Here is a 14,925-nt window from a genome sequence, read left to right as displayed (position 1 = left end):
GCTAAAGCACGTTCTCATAGTTGTGAATAACTCTGTTTATAAAGGATACTATATCTTCACCCCCACTTTGCAATTAATAAGCAAAATGCCAATTCTCGGAAGAACAGTATAAACTTCACACACACACACAAAAAAAAACCAAAATATCCATATATAGATAAAAATATATATAGAGAGCGCAAACTATATATATTGTTGCATTAAAGTTATAGAGAGAGAATACAAAAAATTGCCGAGGGACAGAGTCTGTCTCTATCTTTAATCTTCACCAGCAGCAGCAATCAAATCCATAAACTTTTCCTTAGACACATCAGTCATTAACTCCTCTTTTCGACTTTGTCCAGCTTGAACTTTGGTAACCTCCTGGTTAGTTTTAAGTTGCGTCGACAAGACAGCATTGAATAGCTTTACTACACCTTTCTGGGCAACTTTTTTCATCTGCTTCTCCTTATCCAAAATTTCTCGTATATTGCTCGAGTCAGACCCTTCTGAAGCCACTGGCAACAACTGTTTAACTCTATGCTTATCTTGAAATTGTTTCTTTTCCAACAATAACGCTCTTTTGGCTTTGTTTTCCAATTTTTCACCCTCTAGCTTCTTTAGCGTGGTTTTGTTTCTGGCTAAGATTGGGTCCTTTCTATTATATGCTTTTAATTTGGAGTTGATAATCGAATTAAATGCATTGGCAAAAGATTCAGACCCGTCGTCCCTGTTCTTCTTTTGCTTTTTCTTCAATGGGAAACTATCATCTTCTTCCTCTACTGGGTCTTCCTCACTATCGACATCATCAGAATCGTCGCCACTTGACACATCAGCAACATCTACCTCATCATCTTCGTCTAAGTCTGACTCCTTTTCCTCATCCAAGCTACTTTCTTCTTCGCTTTTTTCACCTGAGGAATCAGATGGTTGGCTAGTTAAGTTGCTGGACTTGGAAGTGTATTTAACTGGAGTAGTTTCTCGTTTATTCTTTAGTATAGGCTTGATCTTGGCTTCCTTTGCCATTGTGGGTATATATGTACAAGTTGGTAAGAAGTTAACAGTTACTCTTCTCATCTCAAAATATCCCCCATCGCGCTTTTGTATCAAACTTTTTGTGGTTTTTCTTCAATTGTCGTCAACTTTGTTTTACGACATTAATTATTGCGACAAAAGATTCAAAAACATAAATAAACAAAACATTTCCACTACCGATTTGAAACATAAAGTCCAACTTTGCAAATAAGCCAAGACAGAATGAGTGACAAATATGAATTAGAGGATAAGGAGAATGTTTTTTTAAATAGGGATGTAGCACTCAAGGGACACTTAGCTAACTCCATCACTTCACTGCCAGGTACACGCCGAAGAGAACCAGCTCAAACAACAAAGATGAGAAGATTTACACCAGCAACTACTAGACCAAGTGGATTCACAATATCTGATGCACATAGATTGCGACAGCAAATTAATGAAAAGGAACAGGACTTGGATCTGTTGAATACTAGCTTAATGACGTTGAGAACCCAAGTTGAATCGCAAACCCTCACTAACTTCACGGTGGAAAGCAAGTATTTAAATCTTGACAGACAATTGACAGAATTGAAACTAGACGTTGAAAAGCTAAACGAATTTGAAGAGTCTTCTATGAGAGAATTGCAACATAAATTTGATATAGAGAGTCAGGAGATGATGGTTAAGCATCAAGAACGATTGAATTTGAGAAAAGAAGAAATTGCTGCGGAGATTGACAAGATGCTTCAGGAAAAGCAAAGCACATACTTGGATGTTATTGAAAATTTGAATTATAACATAAAAGCCCTACAAGAAAAGAAGGAAAATCTGAGCCGCGAGTTGGAACAGAAAATAGACTCAGCCCAAAGGTCGTTCAAACAAGAGGAAGAAACACGTCGAGAGAAATTGAGTCAGCTTAAGTTAATCAACAAAGAGAAGTCTGCTTCTGTGAAGCACAGCATCAGAAATCTCAATAGTAAGATTAACGAGATTAACGAAATCAGCATTCCGAGCAAGCAGAAGGAGTATACCAAGTACAATTCCATACTCAATCAACTACAATCCAAGAATTCCGACAAACAAAGGGATATCAACACCACTAAAAACCAAATAACGGACATGGATAAATGCATGACTGGGTTGGAAAGCACATCAAAGTTACGGAATGAAGAGTTAGCCCGAATGAGGTTTGAGATCAAAAGAATGAAGGTGGAATTGGTCGATCAGGAGACGAAAAGAAGAAAACTACATTCCCAATTGCAAGACTTGAAAGGAAATATTCGGGTGTTTTGTCGTATTAGGGCTGTGTCTGCAGATTCTAAACTCATAAAATTTGAATTGCCCGATGATGACTTGAATGAAGACGCTAAGCAGGAACTATCTATAGTGAAAGAAAATGTGGGAATATCCAACTCTTCAAGCTCCTACATGTTCCAATTTGACAAAATCTTTTCCATGAATCACGCAAATGAATTCATTTTTGAAGAGTATTCCCAATTGATTCAGAGTTGCATTGATGGTTTAAATGTTTGCGTTTTTGCATATGGGCAAACAGGGTCCGGAAAGACATTCACCATGTCCCATCCTGCTAATGGTATGATACCGCTATCAATAAAGAAGGTATTTGACGATATTAAAGAATTGGATGTACAAGAGCAGCAATGGGAGTACGAAATCACGGGCAAGTTTATTGAGATATATAATGAAAACATTATTGATCTTTTAAATCCTCAACTGATTGAAAAACACGAAATTAAACATGATGACATCAACTGCAAGACTACAATCACAAATATCACAACTATTCCAATCACGTCGCCGCTGCAGGCAAACTCTATTCTTGAACAGGTGAATAAAAGAAGAAGCACGGCCGCTACAAAATCAAATGACAAGTCGTCTCGTTCACATTCAATATTCATCATTGATATAAAGGGTTCCAACAATGCCACTGGAGTGAAAACTTTTGGCACATTGAACCTCATAGATCTAGCCGGCTCAGAACGGATAAATGTTTCACAAGTTGAAGGGGAACGATTGAAGGAAACTCAAGCAATTAATAAATCATTATCCGCTGTTGGTGACGTCATTTCATCCTTGAATTCGAACCAAGGATCGCACATCCCTTATAGAAACTCCAAATTGACCTACTTGTTGAAACACAGTCTTGGTGGAAATTCAAAAACTTTGATGTTTGTCAATATATCTCCATTGAGTTCAAACTTTAATGAGACAATCAACTCACTTAGGTTTGCTACAAAAGTAAATAGCACTAAATTGGGCCAATAATATGTACAAGAATGTGTGTCTATTTATCTATAAGTTTTGGTTTTTCTTCTATTGATCCATCGACCAAGAAATGCTCATGAGGTTTGTAGCCAGTGGCCTCGATGAGCAAACCGGATTTTTCAACGTTATTCCACAATTGCGGGAAATTTGTCCTTGCCCATTCTTTTATCTCGTGTTGCTTGTCCTCTATGTAACAGTAATTGTGAAGGTTGAGCAACAAGTCTTCACTTACATTTAAATCATATTCATCAATCCTTTCCACTAATTCGAAAGCCTTCTCTGTCTTGCCATAATATGCATAGGCAATCAAGTACTGTTTGTACATGTCGTAGTTTGGAACCAAGCCAAATTTTGACAAGTTGTCCCAGAACTTTTCCACATAGTGAAGGTCATTGTATGTATAAGCTTTGATCATGATAATGGCACTCTCTTCGTCAACTTTATCATTGACGTTGGCAGCAATGAATAAATCACGCACTTTGGCCACATCTTGAAGATTACAGTATGCATTCATAATCACATTTGTGAGCTCCAACCCCACACGAGGAATATTCGTATCCATCTTTAGCCAGTCATGAAGCTGAATCACGCCTTCTTCGTACAACTTGTCGCCAAACTCATTCAAAAGATACATGTATATTTCTGGAGAAGGTGGTGGAAACGAGTGGTCTCCATGCAACTGGTGCTGATCAACCATTTTATTAAAAATTAACAATGCACCGTTCCATCTCTCATGTTGGCAGAAAAACTTTAGCGTTGGAAGTATGCAATCAGGAGGTATATGAAAATACTTGTACAAGTGTGTGAATAAATACCAGTTATTAGCCACTGATTTATCAAATGTGTTGCTGATTGCGTAGGTGTGAAGCGTATTGAACAATTGGAGGTACTTGTGTCCAAATGGCTTGTCAATGGGTAATCGTAATTTTTCGTCTTTGATTCGGGGAAGTTCCCTTTTGAGCATTTCAAGGACATCTCCCACCAAATTGGCTTCCAACATAGCCAGGGACATTACATTGATTGAGTCAATATTTATTGGCTGCTGTAATTGCGCTTTTATTTTTTGAAACATGGGGAATGAATCTCTAATAGGTGTATTTGCAACAACACATTGTATAAGGTCATTTAATGATTTTGCAATGGCAAGATCGTCATAGTAGTCAGGCCATTGGAGATAAGATGTGGAGTCTGTGAATATCTTGAATGCTAGCGTAAAATTATTTTCACTTATTGCCAGGTCAAGCATTGCCTTGAATACTTTTGCTGAAGGAAGCAACCCATTGGCCCTGTAGTAATCAAACGCAACATCCGTCAAATGAGGATGCGATATTGAAACTGCTTGTATCGTTGCTTCAAAAATTTCCTCTGAAACCTCTTCTGATTTCAAAATTACCTCCAATTTCTGCTGCAGAAGAATCTCATTCATCAACTTTGCTTCGATCTTCATAGCAGAGGAGCACTTCTGATCACTAAGGATTAATTTTGCCGATGCGTTGCACAACTTCATATTGTATCGTCTAGCAGCAAATAAAAGCGACTCCATTAACGTACCATCTTGCCCTATTTGGCCCTTTATAGTATCCAACACCTCATTGGTTCTAAGTGCTAACCCATGGACAAGTTTCAGTCTGCCCGCTTCCGCTTGTGAGCTTGCCAGAACCTGTAAAAATTCCTCATTCAATTTAAATATGGCAAATAAGGCAGGAACCGACAACTTCTTTGTGTCAATCTTTTCTATCACATCGGAAACCAACATCTGTACTCTGTCCAAACTTTTCTCCAAATCCTCAAAACAGTGCACTTCTGGGAGCTCATCCCCAAACAAACTTTCGACATATTCATTCAACGCATATACAAACGAATCATTCACCCGCACTTTGCACAAAGACTCAAATATACCAAGGTTCAACCTGTGGTTACTCTTTAAAAAGTCAAAATACTTGTCAACAAACTCATCATTCATTCGGTACTCCAATCGGTGATAAATATTTTCGACACCCACCAGTTGACGAGAAACAAAGTCCATCCATAGTATTAGCGTTTGATCAGGTAGTTCATTTCCATTGGCAATCAACTGCCTCATAAGTCGTTCAAGGAAATCGGGACGCTCCAGAAGCAAATAATTGTACGTATTGTTAAATATTTTCACTGCCAAACCCAACGGTATGGGTTCATTCAGTCTGTTTTCAGTGATATTCTTTAAAACATAACTTAAAAGGTTGATACCCTCTGTTCCAACAGGCTGCTGAATTAGGTCCTCTATTTTTGAGAAAACAAGCTTTCGCTTTAGCTTATTTGGTAATTTTGTGTCTGTCAAGTATGTTGTAAACTCATCGTGATATTGTTGAATGCTTGGATTCGAGTACGACTTGGGCTCTTCAACAACAATTTTTGGGTGTTTCGGTAGCTTCGCTAGGAATCTAATCGAGACCCTCGGGTCCTGTTTCCAAGATCGTAGTTTAGAAGGTAGAAGAGCTTTTCGAAAATGTGGAATCATTTGATGATGCTGATGCCTAGTTGCTTAGATCCATTTTTCACAGCCGAACTTTTTTTTTTCTTTTGCTTCCCATTCCCACAAGCTTTGGGGTAAACTCAATATATACAATTCAGTTTTCTATGTACAGTCTCTACTCTATCCTATTTAGTATCTTCTTCAAATTCGGGTAAGTGAGATTGAAATCTTCTAATGGCCCAGTTTTTGCCGATGAATTTAACGTCCTCATCACTCATACCCTCTGTGTTAGTGTACGTCTTCCAAAATTTTGGATCTTTAAACCTCGGATCCTCTGGTTTGAATGATGCAATTGAGTTTCTAATTTCCAAAACATTGTCACGTAAGAAAGCGGCAAGTGAGCTACGCAAAGCAAGAGCTTTTTGACCGGTTTTCAACTCCTCTGACAAGTCCATTGGGTTTGATTTATCGATATATTTGACAACCAACTTCCTCCACTCTTGTCTATAACGCTCAATCTTTTCATCAGAAATTGCATCTCCTATGGTCAAATGTATCTCAGCACCCATGTTGGCAGGTAACCACCTTTTAATACCTTCTTCAGCACTATGTTCTGGAGCAACTTTCTCAAAGCCATATGTAAAGATGGGCACGACGACAGGAGCCCTTGTAGATTCAAGGATGAGTCTACTTACACCCCATTTGAAATACCTCATTGAATTACCATGTGGCTCTTGTAATTGCAACACAAAGCCCTCAGGAAATACATGAAACCACGAAGTTTTGGATCGTATGAATGGGCTTTTTGACATTAAGACGTTGGTCGAGTCTGGCGTCGGTTTAATAAATTTTACCATATCCGTGTTTGACTTATTGTAGACATTGTTGACGGTCTGAAGAACCACCGGTTTTGCTTCATCTTTGATGCCAGGTTCGTATTCAAGATCTAGGGTATCATCTGGGCTCAATATTCTAATAGCAGCATCTAATGAGCCTTGGAACGGACCTTCCCCAAACCTTTTCGTGCCCAATATCTTTCCCAAGTTAAAGAACCAACTTTGGAATACATTACTAAAACAAATATTGTGGGCACCAAACCCCCATCGAATGGTGTCTATATCTAAATGGTATCTCCAGGGTAGTGCTGCATAGAACGCTGGGTCATCAACCACAGACATGTGGTTCATCACTGTAAGAAGTCCTCTATTCTCCAGTCTTGCCTTCGCTAGTGCATTATCTAATTTCTCTATATTATGTACGAATGGTTTGTATAAAGTATTGAGGATGATTTTAGACCCCGTAATCATGAATAGGCACGTGGCATGTGACGCGTAGTTCCAAAGTGGGTTAGTTCTCGGATATTCCTCTAGAAACTCATCTCCGCGTCTCAATACGTCTTGGAAAGACATTAGATTTCAGCTGTTTAAGTGAAGGGCAACTAAGGATCAAAGGTGAGAAGAGGGAAATGTCTGAAAAAAATTGGATGTTTGAGAATTTTCTTTGGTAGCACGTGTGTGTGCCAACACTAAAATAAATTCGTATGCTGCAGAGATCACTACTCACCAAAGCATGATTAAGTCATTTGGTAGGCTGACATCTGGGTCTGCTTGCTCTTCTAATGCAGGAATAAATGTGTCGTAGATAAAAGCTTCGAAGTTTTCAGGGCACATTATGGCTTGACAAGTATCGGATGTAGCCAAGTGGTAAAAGTCTTCCACATCAACCACGGTATTTAACTCCTTTATCTTTTGGGCTACGTCTACCAGGATTGTATCGTCGTTAAATGTGTTCACCTGATTAAACTGTATTGGTGAGATCTTGTTCGATAATATTAATGTCTTTGCTTTCAACTTGCGCCTAATTTGATTCTGTAAAAAGATGAACCTAGCATCGCTCGTGGGATTGTAACTCATTTCGTACTTTGCATGTCTTGTGATATTTAGTCTGATATTTAGTGACTGAGTTTTTTCTTTTTTTTAGGTTTATTTTGCAACAATTTGTGCCGAACAAAAAACTTTAACTCATACTCTAGTCATGTTTCAAGAGTTTGCAAAAGGGGAGAGAATTTGGAAACCAAGATACGGCCTAACATTGCTCATTCTAACTTCTGACATCGTTTTCAAAGAGAGGCATATCCTCAAAATTTTACAATTAGAACAACTGAACCAACTTCATCAACAAATTTACCAGAGACTTACATCGTTGATTGATGATATAGTTGCTTCCGTGTATAAGGAACACAGACTTTCCACTTTGAATTCATATCCATTAACAGAGATAGTTGCCATATCTTACTTTGTTGCAGATAAGTTCCCATGGTTATTTTACAACTATGACAAATTGGATACACTGAAGTCAGAATCAGCACTACTTAGGGCAAAAGAGGTTGCTGAAGAAGCCTATTTGTTGAAAGTTCCAAGATACAACCAGGTGTGGATCATAACTTATCTATTGAAGGAAGCATATAATAAGCATGTGGAATAGCAACCAATAAGATGAACCAAGACGCGTCGTCTAAATACTTTAAAAAGTCAATCACTGTTAATTTAGACTCATCATAACATTTAAAATCCAACCTCTTTTATTCAAACAGATATACCTCTACTATCTTCTATCTATTAAACTTTTTGTAATCGTGATGAAATTGGAAAAACACTTCTCTCTATATATATAGTACAAGACCAAATTACATTTCACACCAAAAAGCGCGTTCCCAAAAAAGGAAAATAGAAACTAAACCAAAACATTAAACAAAGCGACACAAAAGAATTTCGAAACTTATGTTACATCATCAGAAACATATACCCGCTTTCAAATTTCACAACGAAGTAAGCGTTGTTGCCCCTTAACACCAACAAGTGAAGTTTCGCAAAACAGGAATGTTGATATGAACCGGCAATCTAACAAACAAGAAACATTCAATTTAGGCGATCCTTTGCCGCTATCGTACTTGCCCACCACAACAAACCAAAACAAATCTAAACCCAACAGATTCACGTCAGTATTTGAAATGCCACAAGGTACACAAAGTACACAAGGTCCACCAGGTCCACAAGCTCCAATTTCCCATCGAGTTTCATCATTGCCCAAGAATAATGCAAATACTGAATCCAATTATCGAATATTCAACCGTACACCAAGTATACGAAAACCAAGTCAAACTTCTATTGAAGAACGTATAAGAAACAAGGTGATACAATTAAACTACGAATTAGATGAGATTGCTCACGAGATTACCGACTTTGAATTAATTGACATTAAACTTGATGAAATACTCGGCTTGATAAATGACCTCAAGAACCAAAAAATGGAGATTAATAATGTACAAGACGAAAGTAATGATACACAAGTAGATGAGCTACTCAGAAAGTTCGAGGGTGCCAAAGCTAAAGCTAATTTGCAAAACACAAGGATAAAGACCGCCTCAACTTGGTTTACCACTGGCATTTACAACTCGAGGTATTGGATCTTGATGGCTCTTCTCGCAGTTGCCCTATTTTTCACCAGCTCTGTAATTGCTGCTGATTTCAAATATCGATATTGTTACTACTTTTGCTGAATGGGTTTCTCGGGTAACCCTATTTCTTCTTTTGAATATTGTATTATATGTATTATTTACACGAAATCTAAAATGATTAAAAGATCCACTCACTTCATGTTTTAACTCACTGCTCTTGCCCCGCAACAATAATATTGACTCATATATCATAATCATTCTTTGGTGGTGGGGCTGCATCACTATTCAAATACATGTCTATTGCCAAACTAAAGGCAGCAAACCCAGCACAACCAATAAATGCCGCTTGTGGACCACCTTTGATTGCCAAGCCTGCACCAGTTATACACCCAGCACTAACACCATTGTATATATCATGTTTAGCTCGGAAACTCTCAATAGTACATTCGACACCAGAATAAACTAAACCAATATATCCAAAATTTTTAGCCGATGAGTATGACCTCTTGGCCATATCGGTAAATTGTAACTTCATTTGTTGCTTGAATGGTAAATCACTAATATGCTTAACAGCATCAGTACCAACAGGCACATCATAGGCCATAGATGCCATGAATAAACCAAAGAATGCACCAAGACCGAAACCACTGACCCCGGCCATGGCTGTTTTCCCAGGACACGATTGCATGAAATCTATAAAATATTTTGCTCCTTCTTCTGCTTGTTCTTGTTGACTCATCTCCTGAAGAGACTTTTTAGGAGGCTGGGGACCTTGATATACACCGATCATACTCATGATGGAAAAGCCTGCTTGTCTTGGAAATAACTTGGTTGAAGATGATGAGGTATCGAGAAGTTAGTCCATTTCGATTGCAAATAATTTTTTTTTTTCTTCAATTCTTTGTTCATCCACAAGAAGATTTTCCCCACGAAAATGGATACAAGAAAGGATAGAAAGAGATGTACTGAATTGTGGATTGTGGTACCATGAAGCTACCCGGAGATGTATTGATTTAGTACTTTGAAGGCATAATCTAGGATATCACTGGTTCTTTTGCTCATAGGATCTTACAGTGGCATACCTAGTTTGGTACAATGTGGAGACAGTCTTCACCCATCTTTACTTCAGATTAATACTAGATTAAACACTGCTAATAAGCAAACATCCATAACTTATTAATCAAGTGCAAACTTTCAACAGATTATTCGTTTAACAGCTCCAAGCCCAATCCTGAGCAAGCAAAAAAAAAAAGGAAAATAACCAGTCACGTCCAAAACCACCACGTTTTCACCACGTCCAATACGGGTTTGTTTTCGAAACTTATATTCCACCGAGGCTTTTATTCCCATCACTTCATTCAACGATACTTTGCAATGGGTCCAATTACAAGATCTAACAAACTGGGGTTGAAAACGGCCGAAAACACGTCTCAAGTATACCCCTTGGCAACGGATATTCCCACTGACATTAAAAAGACAAAATCTAATGGAGTAAGCAAAAACAAGACTAAGCCGAAACCGATACCGAAAGTACCCAAGAACCCGCCACAGCTCATTAAGAAGACTGACACGTCACTCATCAAGCAACAAGTGGAGATTCCCCTGGATTTGTCGTTACCGCAAGAATTCATTGATTATCATATTCCTGGGTTTATCAAAGGGGTCCAATATTGTATTGAAAGGGATCCGTCATTGTATCCCATAGTAGTACGAGAAAATTTCTCTGGGTTTGGCTCAAGAGGGTTTGATGAAAAACTATCAAAAGCCGATGATGATCGTATCCATTTGTACTGGTATAGCCTAGTTCGATCGGTAATTGCACAACAAGTTAGTGGAGCTGCTGCCAAGTCAATAGAAGGAAAATTCAAGGCGTTATTTGGTGACAGTTCAATACCGACAGCGAAAGCAACCCTCGATATGTCTGAAGAGCAATTGCGGAGTGTTGGATTATCGAGACCTAAAGTGAAATACGTCCATCACATCAGTCAAGTATTTGCTGATCCACAAGACAAGCTCACACAATTGGATTTCTATCGCAATGCACCAATTGATGAAATTTACACCGAATTGTGTCGATTAAAGGGCATTGGACTATGGTCAGCGAAAATGTTTGCGTTATTTACATTAGAGGAATTAGACGTGTTTGCTGAAGATGACTTGGGTATAGCGCGAGGCATGGCCAAGTATCTTGAACAGAGACCAGAAGTGCTTGCTGGCGCCAAAAAGGAAGTTGCCAATGATGAATTCAAACAAGCGGGGTTGAAAAAGAGATCGAAGTTTTTCAATAAGCTGGATTCGAAGAGGACTTGGAAACCTATTCATGATGTGTATGTGCTTCATGTTGCTGAGAAATTCAAACCTTTTCGAAGCGCATACATGATGATTTTATGGAGGTTGAGCTCTACGAATATAGATGTATTGAATAAAGATTAGAAAAAGAGAAGAGGGAGTTATAAAAACCAGAGATCAATATATATTTTTTTATGCAAAGTTGATAACTTGTTTCAAAACAGCAAGAGTAGAGAAGCCAAGAAGAGTACAGCTTTGACTTTGAAAGTATTGCCACCACCAACATTATGGTCTTCTTCGCCACCAATTTTAATCACTTTTGGTTTCCCCTGCTGGTCTTTTAATTTATTCAATTCTTGTTCAATTTCACCTAACCCATAATCCAAGCCCTTCATTCGCAAGAATTGTAGGTCTTCAGAATTGAAACCTTGTTCATTGATTAGATAATTGATAAATTCTTCAATATCAATTTCAATTTGATCACTTGATTTGTTGCCGTTGGAGAAACTCTTGGTTTTGATTGATGAAGAGATGAATGCTGATCCCGTTGAAGATCCATCATTGTTGTTACTTGCTGCTTTTGGCTTATCGGCAATTAATCGGACCCATCGTTTTATATCATTGGGATTACTTAAAGAATCTTCATATTCGGTGATTTTAGATTTCAATTTCAGGTCCAGGTTTTGATTGGAGCTATGGGGGCTATGGTTATTGGATTTACGCGAGAAGGGGATGTGGTTGTGGTTGATTGACATGGAATGAAGCATGGTTTGTTTGGCCTTGTAATTGAGGAAACTTTTTATCCAAGAGGGACGTGAATGAACTGTTGATGTATCACTGGTATTGAAAATAAACGAATCGTTGTCAACTTGATTTAATATGAAATCCTGGTCATCGTTGATATCAGTGCCATCAGCATTTGTAGGCTGGGGTGCCATCAGCAGCAGCAGCAGCAGTAGAGTCAGCAGAATAGATGAATGACTTTTTGCCTTTTTAAAAAACGATTTTATACCATGCTGCTTGATATGAGAAGCACCTCCAATACTACCACCACCTTGAGGACGAATAAAGGATTCACGAATGGTTTGTTGATTAGGACGTATAGGTATTTCCAAAGAGTTTTGTAAAGCAGGCAAGTATTTTTTGAATTTGGATTTGACAACTAATGCTGGATCTTCAATTTTGACGTCGTTTATGGTAATGGCAAGTGCTTGGATCACATTGAGGAGGCAAAGTAGAGGCAAGATGACGAAGGGTAGTAGTTGAAGAACATTCATTTTTTCAAAAATTGAATTGATAGTACAGTGGCTTGTTGGGGATTGAAAGATGGTGTGTGATTTTTGTTAATTATTTTGATATTTTGAACTCTTTGTCTTATCCTTTATTTTTTTATGTTTTTTATTTTTTTTTTGCACCCAGATTAGGCAATCAAGATTGAGAAGAGGAGGGGGAAAGGCTTGGCCCGCTTTAGGGCAACGCTTCTATAGGTTTACTCTTGCTTCAGGAATTGTGTCCGCTTCATTTCACTCTAGGAGAAAAGGGGGGAGAGGCGCCACCCTGTAGTTTCGTTTGTCTTTCTTGTTCGCACAATCTTTGCATTGCGGATGGACCCACTGACTCACACATCTATTCAACTGATGCAGTGACAGGGACAAATCGTCATATGAAAGTTTATGTCACTGTTGTATTTTTCAGGTACACACATATGCACTCGTGGATTACTTTGACAAGGGAGAAAAAGGCAGTATAATACTATTGCACCTTCACTATTCAAACGATTCTGAAACAAGAAAACCCGTCTTGGGCAAAATTCTAAGATAAAGTCTCCCCCCCATAATCCAGAAAAGAAATACCATTCTCTTAAATAGAAGACTTTAGCATAGCACCCCTTTTTTACCCCCCTCCCCTTACTTTGACGACCCCCTTAATTTCATTTTACAGTGTTTTTTTTTTATTGATACTTGTGCGACATAACTGTTCATAAAACAATGTCATAATTATTCATAGTAGTGCAACATAAACTTTCAAACCAAAGCGACACAATTTTGTATTTATGTAGTTCTGTTCTAGTTGGAAATTTAGAATTATAATAATATAAGACAACAAAAGAAAACAACAATTAATGAAGTTCAAACTGGAGTTACACACAGACAGATATGTGGATGGGCTTGGTAATTGTTTCAGTTTGAGGCCAGACAGAATGGGTTTGGAGAGTAAAATAGCTCTATTGGAGTTGTAATTTAGTCACAGTGACTACAATGAAGCGTTACATCCAGCTAACCCTCCTCTCGTTCAGTCGGTTGGGAGAAAAGTGGTTCCGTATTCTAAATAGATTTCCGTTCTAAGCAATACTGTATATGGTCATTAGCATGCCAGCAGGAGCCTTGATAGCCCTCGAAGAATATTTTTTTTTCTCTAGCTTCTCTTACTCTTGGTGTTGACTGTACTTTTCTTGTTAAATTTGACCGCTGACTTTTAACCTTATACACTGACCAGAACTAGTTAGTTTGGAGACATGTGCGGCTTTTTTTCGTCTCACAGGTGGCGATATTTATCTGGAAAATACAGTATGAATAAAAAAAATTAAAAAAACACTGTATCTCTTCGATATCTTTGTCAAATACGATTGCTATTTCCAGTTTTAGTTTATTACTTCATTTGTTTATTTCAGGCACAGTTTTACTAAAAGAGAACAAAATAAATAGTAGATTTTTCTAAAAATTTCATAACCACAGGAGAACAATAAAATGATATTGCAAAATTATATACATCTAGGAACATTGAGAGCAAAATGAAAAGGATATACATGATGTAAGAAGACATTAATGATGCAGACACATTGGTGGAGCTAGGCTAATTCCAAATTTTCAAGAGTTGTTGTGTTAAGTTCTAAGCCGGAACTTGTGGAACTGAATTATGCTAGACCCAAAATTATCCTTATTGTCTATGCAGAAAAGCAAACTAAACCAGGACGAAGAATAAAAGCAACAAACCAAAAGCTATTTAAGAATAGCCGACTGTGCATAGAAAAAAGATAAACAAAAAGTAAGAGGACATTCTCAAAATTGAATAATTCATTCCTAATTTGGAAAGAGGGGCGAGTTCATACATATTACACTTCCTATCTTTGCAAAAGACAAGGTATGAAAGACAGATTCCTACAGATATGTCCCTGAGATCAACACTGCCGATAATATTATCATTGCTCATACTCCATCATAAGTGAAATGAAATCAGGTCCAAACTGAGATGGAAAGGGCGGGTTCTTAAGAAAAAGTATTATCTAAAATCAATGGTTCGGAGATAATGGTTTAAGGATTTAAGAGCTTTCCCTTGCCGTTAAAAAACAAAATTAATCCAAAGTCGTGCCTTAAAATCGGCCATAGAGTAGTGGATTTTAGATTAAACTCCGAAAGAAGAGACTTTTCGTGACCTTGGGGTATTAGCT

General features: G+C 37.9%; 10 protein-coding genes across 10 annotated transcripts; 4 read left to right on the top strand and 6 right to left on the bottom strand. All coding sequences in view use genetic code 12, as the record gives it.

The window, feature by feature from the left end:
• Positions 1-258: 258 nt before the first annotated feature.
• On the bottom strand, positions 259-1,005 carry RRP15 (Rrp15p; the record flags this gene model as incomplete). Its single annotated transcript, XM_051816612.1, has 1 exon — positions 259-1,005. The coding sequence occupies one exon, from the start codon at positions 1,003-1,005 to the stop codon at positions 259-261; it is 747 nt and encodes a 248-aa protein (XP_051670060.1).
• A 231-nt stretch (positions 1,006-1,236) lies between these two features.
• Positions 1,237-3,279, top strand: KAR3 (Kar3p; the record flags this gene model as incomplete). Its single annotated transcript, XM_051816610.1, has 1 exon — positions 1,237-3,279. The coding sequence occupies one exon, from the start codon at positions 1,237-1,239 to the stop codon at positions 3,277-3,279; it is 2,043 nt and encodes a 680-aa protein (XP_051670059.1).
• A 19-nt stretch (positions 3,280-3,298) lies between these two features.
• Positions 3,299-5,776, bottom strand: CANMA_004342 (uncharacterized protein; the record flags this gene model as incomplete). The annotated part of the gene is made up of 1 exon (XM_051816609.1): positions 3,299-5,776. The coding sequence occupies one exon, from the start codon at positions 5,774-5,776 to the stop codon at positions 3,299-3,301; it is 2,478 nt and encodes an 825-aa protein (XP_051670058.1).
• Positions 5,777-5,916: 140 nt separating this feature from the next.
• TAZ1 (lysophosphatidylcholine acyltransferase) lies at positions 5,917-7,140 on the bottom strand (the record flags this gene model as incomplete). Its single annotated transcript, XM_051816608.1, has 1 exon — positions 5,917-7,140. One exon carries the CDS (start codon positions 7,138-7,140, stop codon positions 5,917-5,919), a length of 1,224 nt encoding a protein of 407 aa, XP_051670057.1.
• Positions 7,141-7,290: 150 nt separating this feature from the next.
• CANMA_004340 (uncharacterized protein) lies at positions 7,291-7,644 on the bottom strand (the record flags this gene model as incomplete). The annotated part of the gene is made up of 1 exon (XM_051816607.1): positions 7,291-7,644. One exon carries the CDS (start codon positions 7,642-7,644, stop codon positions 7,291-7,293), a length of 354 nt encoding a protein of 117 aa, XP_051670056.1.
• A 121-nt stretch (positions 7,645-7,765) lies between these two features.
• CANMA_004339 (uncharacterized protein) lies at positions 7,766-8,215 on the top strand (the record flags this gene model as incomplete). The annotated part of the gene is made up of 1 exon (XM_051816606.1): positions 7,766-8,215. One exon carries the CDS (start codon positions 7,766-7,768, stop codon positions 8,213-8,215), a length of 450 nt encoding a protein of 149 aa, XP_051670055.1.
• Positions 8,216-8,618: 403 nt separating this feature from the next.
• On the top strand, positions 8,619-9,290 carry CANMA_004338 (uncharacterized protein; the record flags this gene model as incomplete). The annotated part of the gene is made up of 1 exon (XM_051816605.1): positions 8,619-9,290. The coding sequence occupies one exon, from the start codon at positions 8,619-8,621 to the stop codon at positions 9,288-9,290; it is 672 nt and encodes a 223-aa protein (XP_051670054.1).
• Positions 9,291-9,429: 139 nt separating this feature from the next.
• On the bottom strand, positions 9,430-9,984 carry TIM22 (translocation channel protein; the record flags this gene model as incomplete). Its single annotated transcript, XM_051816604.1, has 1 exon — positions 9,430-9,984. The coding sequence occupies one exon, from the start codon at positions 9,982-9,984 to the stop codon at positions 9,430-9,432; it is 555 nt and encodes a 184-aa protein (XP_051670053.1).
• Positions 9,985-10,562: 578 nt separating this feature from the next.
• CANMA_004336 (DNA-3-methyladenine glycosylase II) lies at positions 10,563-11,621 on the top strand (the record flags this gene model as incomplete). The annotated part of the gene is made up of 1 exon (XM_051816603.1): positions 10,563-11,621. The coding sequence occupies one exon, from the start codon at positions 10,563-10,565 to the stop codon at positions 11,619-11,621; it is 1,059 nt and encodes a 352-aa protein (XP_051670052.1).
• Positions 11,622-11,692: 71 nt separating this feature from the next.
• On the bottom strand, positions 11,693-12,754 carry PGA46 (Pga46p; the record flags this gene model as incomplete). Its single annotated transcript, XM_051816602.1, has 1 exon — positions 11,693-12,754. One exon carries the CDS (start codon positions 12,752-12,754, stop codon positions 11,693-11,695), a length of 1,062 nt encoding a protein of 353 aa, XP_051670051.1.
• Positions 12,755-14,925: the final 2,171 nt, after the last annotated feature.

The sequence above is a fragment of the Candida margitis genome, assembly GCF_024628925.1.
Source record: "Candida margitis strain CBS 14175 chromosome Unknown scaffold52, whole genome shotgun sequence".
Taxonomy (NCBI): Eukaryota; Fungi; Ascomycota; class Pichiomycetes; order Serinales; family Debaryomycetaceae; genus Lodderomyces; species Lodderomyces margitis.
This window is presented reverse-complemented; position numbering and strand designations above follow the sequence as displayed.